Here is a 9,457-nt window from a genome sequence, read left to right on the forward strand (position 1 = left end):
CCTTAAGGGTTTTTATTAAAGGGATTATATCTATTGTCTTGTTTTTAATTCCATGTTAAGGCTAAGATTGGTTTTAAGATATTCTTTTTAAGTACGTTCTGTATATCTGTATCGTTTAAGTGTCTTTATTTTATGGTAAAATTGGTTTTGACTGGTTGACAGTTCAAAGAGGGATTTGCTGTAATTTCTGTTCATTTTCATAGGGCTGGGGAGCAGAGTATCACCGGCAGGATGTTACCAGCACCCCATGCTGGATTGAGATTCATCTTCATGGGCCTCTTCAATGGCTGGATAAAGTCCTCACTCAAATGGGCTCTCCTCTGAACCCCATATCTTCTGTTTCATAGTGCAGAAGTATTCTTTTCAATTATATTATTAGTGGACTTGTTTTAATTTTAGAGGAACTTTGAGTACAGATACTGTGAGCTTACCTGGAAAACAAATATTACAGCTTAGGTTTTTTTCTACACAATTGTGACCAATACATTTGTATTTTGTGATGAATCTACATTTGTTTGTATTGACATTCATGTGATTAATCCTCAAAAGTGTTGTGAAAGATGCAGAGTAAGTATTATGCTCCAGTTCAGAAGCTCAGCCTTGATCTTAAACTGGAACATGCTTCTACTTTATTGTCCTAACAATTTTTTGTTAAATTTTTTTTGAAAGAGTAATGCATCACATGTTGACAAATTATTCAGTAATAGTGTTTAAGAGGGTATATACAGTGAAAAGTCTTCCCTCCTTGATCTTCTCAAAGCTGTACTTTTACCAGTTTCTTTGTCCTACCAACTTAAAAAAAAGTATAATTCATTGTTTTGCAAAAGTGTATGGTAGGGGCTTAAAAGAAACTATAATTTTTTTTTTTTTTTTATTTGGAGGAAAACTATGCACTGCTCTAACAAGTAGTGTTCAGGAAAAGCAAAGTGATAGTTTTCTAGATGATGTCATAAAATTTACATTTAATACAGATAAATGTCAGTGTAATGTGACTTCATGTTATATATCTTTTGTAAAACAGTTTCTTTTTAAAACAAGTATTGCAAATAACTGATCTCAAGTATGTCATTTACTCAAAATTTGTCATAAGTGCTACTTTATAGCTAGTGACAGTACATGCACGGCCTTGTTCAGCTATGTTTGCTGCTTTTGGACAATGTTTTAAGAACTCTAATTTTGACATGCATTACTGTTTTATTTTGCACTTTTATGGGTGACAGGTTTTAGCATAACCTTTGGTAAAACACACTCAAGTGACTTGGACTTTGATGCTTATCGTACTTCTTGGTGCCCCTTTTATATGAACAAACTGCGGTTTATAGATTACAGTTGTAGGAAGTTATGCTTTTCTAGTTTTTGTTTTATTTTCAGCCTAGATTATAAGACTGTTATTCTATAGCTTCAGCTACAGTGCCTTTTTAATTCTTCATAGTTGTGTGGATGTTACTGTTGGAAAGTCATGTGCTTAACCTCATTGTTCTTGCTCGCATCCTCCTCTCTATGCAGGGACCTGTGCCTTGAAGCCATGTGGGCTCTTCATTTGGGCTCCACGGATGCGGCTGCTGGTCAGATGCTTCAGTAGGGCTTGTTGAGATAGCTGATTTTAAAACATTTATGCATCAAAGAATGCAGACTTTTCTCATTTACCATCCATGCTCTTTTTCCATTTTGTTGTACCTGTGTGGATGCTAGTTTCCCAGAACACAGTCTATAGAGAGGAAAGATGTGAAAACTCTGAAATATCTATTTAATCAGATCATTTGGTTTTGGGTAAAGGACTCTTGACCAGTTTTTCTCATTTTCAAGGGAGCAGCTAAATGGACACTAAGTTTTGACATGAGGATGGAGAAATTATTTTGGAAAAAAAAAAAATATGAACCTATGCAGAAGCTTTATTTTCTGGTGCCTTCCAAAAATACATGGAGCCATGTCATTCTTCTGTTTAAAATGTTAGTTTGGTTTGACCTTACCCTTTGCCCTTTCTGCTTTTATGAGAAAAAAGTACATTTTATTGAGAAAAGGATTATGCAGTTCCTTCTGGCTTATGTGTCCTTATTTATTGCTTTTTCTATGTGTAGCCAATGGATGGTTTTAATTCTTTCAGGTGAAGAGCCATTTGTGTTTCAGCTCACAGTTAGTTCTTTGCTGGGTAAAAGAAATGTTCTGACAGTCACCTCAGCCTTAACCATAAGTGTTAACATGCATTCTGAGTCTTCCAAAGTTGTATCAGCCACATGAAAGAGAAATCTTTTCTTAGTGATACAGCTTAGGTATTTTCATCATTCTTTTACTTACCAGACTGAGGGCACAATCTTTAGAACAAATTTGTAGGAAAAAAAATCACTTTGGTTGAATGACAAGTACACGTAATCAACATCAGTGGGCTGTAGTAAGCTGATGGAAGCTGTTGTCTCATTGATATTTCCAACTAAGAATTGATTAAAAATTGTTTTCATTTGGGATCATAATGTCAGAGCCTTTGGAGGTAATAAGATTTAATGTGATTGACCTTTTCCTTGTTGTCTTTATGTCATTGTGTCTCATGGTGACATTACTAATAGCCATTGACAGTTTCATAGAGAAGTATAAGCCTGTTGTATTTCCTAAAAACTGTTAACTCCTCACCCTTTGACTTTAAATGAAAATTTTATACAGTCTAGGTTCTCTTACAATCCCCAAGGATGCCCTGTATCTATATATAGGAACATTTGCTAGTAAGATTTTAGAAAACTCTAACATTTAGGCCAGTGAAAAGAAAGCACCTCTGAACAAAACCACATTAGAAAATTATGATTCTAAATTATTACAGCATGTACAACATATTAATTTATGCCAGTTGAAAAGGTAGAATTGAGAATAATAAAATTGCAGCCAGTTTGGTTAAATGCAAAAAGCAAGATAGAATCAAGTCTCAGTAGTGGATTAAAGCAGCAGAAAGATGTTGGTTGGATAAATGCAGGATATGAGAGGTGCATTTGCCTGGCATCTCCACGTGGTAGAGTATGTGGTCAGCCTGGCTTTGCCTAGCTAACACTAGGGAATGTTATAGGCATGTTATCAGTCTACCGAAACTTTTTTAAAAGAGAGAATTCAAGGAAGACAATCAAAAATGTCAAATATATGTGTCAGAATATAAATCATTTTTTGGATTTTATTATTGCTATATAAGAAAACTGTGGTAATAGAATTGGCTAGATTTCTGTAGTGAAATCCAGAGTAAGATTACCACATAGACAGTTTAATAAGCCACATCTAATAGTACAGAAAGCAGATATAACTATTTTGTACTTGTCATCACATTCTATAGGAAGAAATCCTTTTACTACATAAAATGATCAGTAAGTATTCAGATCTGAAATCTGTTGTCAAGAACTGGGACTCATGTTATAAAACTTTCCATATTTCCTAAGGGTACCTGTGGTAAATAGTCCTTTTGTAGTAATGTTCTGTAGGAAGAGAAAGTTTGTATAAAAAATGAAATCCTACAACAATCCTATCAAAAAAGTTTGACAGTACCTATTAAAGTGCTGTACTTCTAATATAGGGAGCATCGAATATACCCATATAGGTCCATTTCTTGATACTTTTTCTAATCATTTGCTTATTAGCACTTTGGATTATTATTACCTTTACCATTTAAAATATGTTAATACACTTTTTACTTTCAAAGAAAGGAAGAATCTTTTCGTAGTTATGGAGTTTAACCTCCAGTGATGGCCTTTGGGTCTATTAACTTTTAAGAGGTTAAAGCCCTTATTTGTCTTACTAGTTAAATCCTCAATCTCTTGGGTATGAATATACGTGTGTCATTATTATACCCATCAGCTAGATAAGCAGGTATCTTTTGAGGTAGTAAAAAGTCTGGTGGTTTTACAAGTGTTCTGTGGTTTTTATGGGAGAGAGTTTTCCTAAGTGGAGGTTTATATATGGTTTTGTATATTATTAGGGCAGCTTTGGGGGGGTTAATCTCAGGTTTAATGCCTGTTTCTTCCACAGCAGTAGCATTTCCTCACTGTTACAGGTGAGATTCTTGGGAGTTTTTCTTATCACAAAAGATGTATATATCAAAAGTGAGAATTCAAGGCATTTCTTCTGTATAAACAGAGTAATATCTGCTGGACAGAAGTTTGGACAGTTCTTTGGAATTAACACGTTACAGTTTAATATGTCGTGATTATAGGAGGTAGCAGTATTTATAAAGCCTTTGTTATATTGGATTATTCGTAATGGAATCTTACCTCCCAAAAAACAATTGTATTATAAGTGACACCCTGAAATTGGATGGTTTGCCAAAGCCATGGAAAGGGATCTCACACATTGATTTTTGTTTTTGTATTTTAAGTATTAATAAGAAAGCACGCTGTGATATTTGCTAGTAGCAGTTTCTGTAAAACAAATGATGAGTTATTTCCTTGAAAACATCTAGTCCTAGAGCAGGTTTCTTTGATCATTTATGGCAGATTAAAAAAGGTTGTGTGGTTCTTGTCCAAATAACTCAGTTCTTAGAATTCTTAAAATCATCAACCTTTATTCTTTAAGGATTTATTTGAAGATGTGGTTTTTTACAAAGTTCAGAATTTTGTGTACAGGTAGATTTTTCACCCATTAATAATTAGTGTCTTAATACATACAAGCTTGTGTTAGCTATAACAAACTCCAATGAGGCCAAAGAATTTCAAGTTCTTTGTTAAAAAACAAAAACAAAAAGACATCTTTTAGGGTCATATTTTCCTTTCTAGTACCAGTGGAGATGCTGCTGCTTTGATTTATTCATAAAGCATTTTAGCTGTAGGGATGTTTGAAGACAGTGGTTGGGCAAGTGATTTTCTTTTTAACATGGCTGGTTAGACTTGCATTTTGAAACTCCCCTATTTTGAAATTGGAGAGGATTGTTATCCTGAAGACTGAATGTTTGTGTTTACCCACATTCACTTAAAAAGATCTTTTATATGCAGATGATAAAGACCAAGCCAATGCTGCACTTAGGTCTGCTTATTTGTACTTTTTCTGCTTCTGTTTATGTTGTAGACAGTGAAATTCTGGCAACATTCTTCAGTTCTGTTATCTTTTTGATACTTAGAAAAATGTATTAGGTTTTACTTTTCAAAGCCATAACTCTTAAGAACTTTTTGCATATTGTTTGCTAATACTTTATTTTAATAAACCTTAAAACCTTTTCATTGTGTCTTTTTTAATTTTTTGGTACCCACTGTGATTTATATTGTCATTGAGTGAAGTTACAAAAGAGGGATGAGGTGATCAGTTGCTGTGACATACTGAATAATCAGTATTTGTGAGGTAGTGACAGAACATGGATATATCACGCCTTTCCACTCAGCTAGAGGTTTGCTCAGAATTCTGTTTGTAAGGAAAGTAATATGTGTGTGTGGGGGGGGCGGGGGGGTTGTTTTGTTTTGGGCCTAAATTCTGGGCCAGGGTTTTGAATTTAACCACCAGTTTTTTCCCTCCCTAGATTTCACTGTCTGTAAATGAGGGGGGTTGACTGAGTGCCTGGGATGTAGAACAGGTGTGGATAATTCTTAACAGCTGGTTCTGGAGTCTACCTGCCTGCTTTTGAGTCCTGGGCCTCATAGTTCTGTGCCTTTGGACAAGTTGCTTAACTATACTGTGCCTCAGTTTCCTGATCTGTAAAGTGAAAGTCTGCTTTATAGAATTGGGGGGAATATTAAATGAAATAATATAAAGTACTTAGAATAGTACCTAGCACATAAGAACTTGGAATTTTAAATGACTACTATCTTTTACATTTCTACTCATTTTTTTTTTTTTTTTTTTTTTTTTTGTGGTTTTTGGCCGGGGCTGGGTTTGAACCCGCCACCTCCGGCATATGGGACCAGCGCCCTACTCCTTGAGCCACAGGTGCTGCCTTCTACTCATTTTTTGATTCGGAGTAATTATTTCTGATGCTTTGTCACCTTGGTAGATCAACCCTTGGTAATTCACTTTGTGAATCTGCCATATTTTGAAGAAGTTTTTGCCTTCTCCTTTTTTGAAAATATTTGAAATCACAGATTCTCTTTTAATTCTCGCCACCATAGTGCACGCCTTCTCCACACTCTGAACTGCATATGCAAGAAGCAGGAACTCATTCTAATTAGGAAGTGAGGGTGAAAATCCACATGTCCTAGTAGAAAAATAGAAAAACTGAAACAAAATACTCTAACCCAAAGGAATAAATAAAAAAACTCTTGTTCTCTTTAGAGAAAAGACTCATTAAGAGAATCCTTTCCTGTGAATCAGTTCCTGCTTATGTATTTTTATTTTAGTAAGATATTACGTAGCAACTTCACTGGCTGTCATAGAAGTATACTTTTTAAAACGCACCTTGCTCCTAGCAAAAGATTTCAGTGAGCACTGAGAAGGTGTTACTTCTTTCAGATTTAAGATAAATTAGTTTTCAAATTGCTGTGGCCAAAACAGTTCAGATGATGAGGGGACGTTCTAAGTCTATCTTTAATAAACTTCTTGCAAAAACAAAAATACCGTGTTCTTTCCAGCTAAATCTTTTTTTTTTGCTGTATTTTAAAGAAAGGAGGACTATGGGGGAAATTTGAAGAACAGCTTTGACAGGTGGGTACATTTCCATGTTAAAGCATATTATATGGAAGGTGGGAAGAGTGCGTTAGGCTGGTGGTTAAGACTTTTATTATCCATGTTGTATTTGGTGGTCATACCTCTTAGTGAGAGGCATTTCCTGAGGCAGTTTATTGATGCTTGGAGGTGGATATTGAAAAGCTCCTTTATTCTTTGTCTTAATCTCCTACCCTTCCAATAAATCTCCCCCATTATCTCATTTTAAGTAATTCTTTATCAAGATTTTCAACAGTACAGGAAAGTATAAACTAAAATCCACTAAATGTGCATGAGTGTGCCCTTCTGACCTATTCTGTTCGTGACTCCATGTTGACACTTTGCTTTCTATGACAAATATTTACTGATTATGAATGGAGCTCTAGCTTCTTTTTTTGAAAGAGTTCTCAGAGAAATTGGTTTGGTTCCCAAGTGTTAATTGAATGTTTTATACCCAAGAAAGCTTTTCATTCTCCATAGCATTCGTGCCCATCCAACATACTGTATACTTTATTTCTTTACCCTCACAGGAATATGAGCTACATGAGGACAAACCTGTATTCTCACTGCTAGAGCAGTGCTTGATAATGCTCTAACTAAGCATGTCAGTATTTGTTGGATGAATGAGAACACTGAAGGAAGATGCGATGCTTTTTAACACTGGAATGCACCATTTAAATAGTGTAGTAAGATAATTCTTAGTTGAACTTATTCTAGCTCAGTATTTTATTGTATCTCTTCATTACATGCCTAATGACAGGAGGGAGAGGGGAACTCAACTAAGAAAACTATAGCGCTGAAAATTAAGAATATTTCTTTTTTGAATTTTGGACCTTTGCCCCAAAGTTACCAGATTCCTGGAATAGTTGCTTAGGGAATCTACAAAATTAACAGTCAAGTTGCAGCTTTAACCTGTTGACATTTGATACTATCACAGAGAAAGTAGAAAGGGCATGGTTTCCTTGAAGTGTTTTTTAAGAGAAGATAACCCAAAAAGGTATACTTTTTATTTCAAGAGCTTACAGATATAGGGGTTTAGAGCCATGTAGTTTGATTTTAGTGCCCTGGTTTAGACCCTGTAATATCTTTCCTTAGCCCTTGTACAGGCCTTTTGTTATTATACTCACGGGGAACTGCAGGGAATACCTTGGAGCCGTGGTTCTCAACCTTCCTAATGCCGCAGCCCTTCAATACAGTTCCTGTGGGTCGCAACCCATAGGTTGAGAACTGCTGCCTTGGAGACAGAGAACATAAGACATGTGTAACCCATATTTGTATTTAAGAATAAAAAACGAATTGTGCTGAAGTGTATGTGTGGGTGATGTAGGGGAAAAAATGAATGGGAGTCTGGGGCGGTGCCTGTGGCTCAAAGGAGTAGGGTACTGGCCCCATATGCTGGAGGTGGCGGGTTCAAACCAAAAACTGTAAAAAAAAAAAAAAAAAAAACGGGGGGGGGAGGAGGTCTGGAGGGCTTTTTACATTTTGCCCGTATATAGTTTTGCCAGAATTAATCCAGAACTTTAATTAATAGTAAACATTTTCTTACTGCCTTTTGTTTACATGAATACTTTCAAATGTGGTTTTCATTAATTTTGAATTGTTTAGGCCAAGTTTGTGATGTCAGTGAAGGTCAAGACAAATGCAGGCACAAACTAGTAATGTGTAAGTAGTAAGGCTGCCAAGATGATGTTCCTGTGAAAAGAAGGTCCTTTCCTTTTATCGTCTGTTGATTAAACTGCTAGAAGTGTACCTATTCTCTCTCTCTTTTTTTTTTTTTTTTTTTAATTTTTGAGTCTCACTTGATCACCCTCAGTAGAGTGCTGTGGCATCATAGCTCAGAGCGACCTCAAAGTCTTAGGCTCAAGCAATCCTCTTGCCTCAGTTTTCCATTTTTAGTAGAGACAGGGGATTCACTCTTGCTCAGGCTGGTCTTGAACTCATGAGTGTAAGCAGTCTGCCCACCTCAGCCTCCCAGTGTGCTAGGATTACAGGTGTGAGCCACTGTGCTCAGCTGTTCTCCCTTTACTTACAGAATACTTATGTCCATCCAGCTGGATACCACATTTCCCAGCGTCCTTTCAGCTAGGTATAGTCATGTGACTGAATTCTGGCCAATAGTGATAGATGCCACTTCTGCATTATGCTGAAAGAGGAATGTACTCCTTGCTCCTTTCCTCTTCTCAAAGGCCAGGAGGCAGATGAGATGGTAGGAGCTACAGTAGCCACCTTGAAGTGGACATTGGGAGCTGAGGAACAAGGATGACAGAGCTGTGCTAGTGCTGGAAGATTACTGTGAGAAAGAAACTTGGAGGGTATATGTGGCTGATTTTTGTTACAGCAGCTTAGACTATGACCTAATTCTAATTTGCTCATTCAGTTCTCACCAAACCTTATGGAGCACTTATTACATATAGGTCAAGCTTTATATAAAACTAGACGGCAGACTTACAGCCATTGTTCTTGTCTTCATGGAAAGTGAAGCTATAACATAGTTGAGAGTATTTGGTTTCTAGTTAAACTAATGAACCTAATTAGGTTAATCTGTTGAGTTTGAGAGTAGTAGGAAACAAGAATGAGGCAGACTTTAAAATATAGATTCTGCTTCAGTGTTTGTGAATATTTGTATTTTTCCTGAGCAATGTCAGTTTGCTCATTCCTTAGACTAATATTCGAGGACCTGTTAGAGATGTCTGGCTGAAGATAGACAGTAGATGGAACAAAAATTCTTTCCCTTGAAGATCTTCATTCTGGTTGATGGAAATACCAAACATGGTAAATAGCATTTACCAAGAACATGTTGAGGGGGCTCAGGAATAGAATGGAGAGAGCATGAAACATGACCAAAGCTGTGAGAGTGGATGAGTAG

General features: G+C 36.2%; 1 protein-coding gene across 2 annotated transcripts in view; it reads left to right on the forward strand.

Annotated features, from left to right (window-relative positions):
• The window catches only part of SMAD5 (SMAD family member 5), a 49,369-nt gene extending 44,193 nt beyond the window's left edge, over positions 1-5,176 (forward strand). For both annotated transcript variants that reach the window (XM_053566875.1, XM_053566876.1), the window contains one exon: positions 204-5,176. In XM_053566875.1, the coding sequence (XP_053422850.1) occupies positions 204-347 (144 nt within the window). In that variant the 3' untranslated portion in view covers positions 348-5,176. The remainder of the gene's footprint in view (positions 1-203) is intronic.
• Positions 5,177-9,457: the final 4,281 nt, after the last annotated feature.

Source organism: Nycticebus coucang, chromosome 17, assembly GCF_027406575.1.
Source record: "Nycticebus coucang isolate mNycCou1 chromosome 17, mNycCou1.pri, whole genome shotgun sequence".
Classification (NCBI taxonomy): domain Eukaryota; kingdom Metazoa; phylum Chordata; class Mammalia; order Primates; family Lorisidae; genus Nycticebus; species Nycticebus coucang.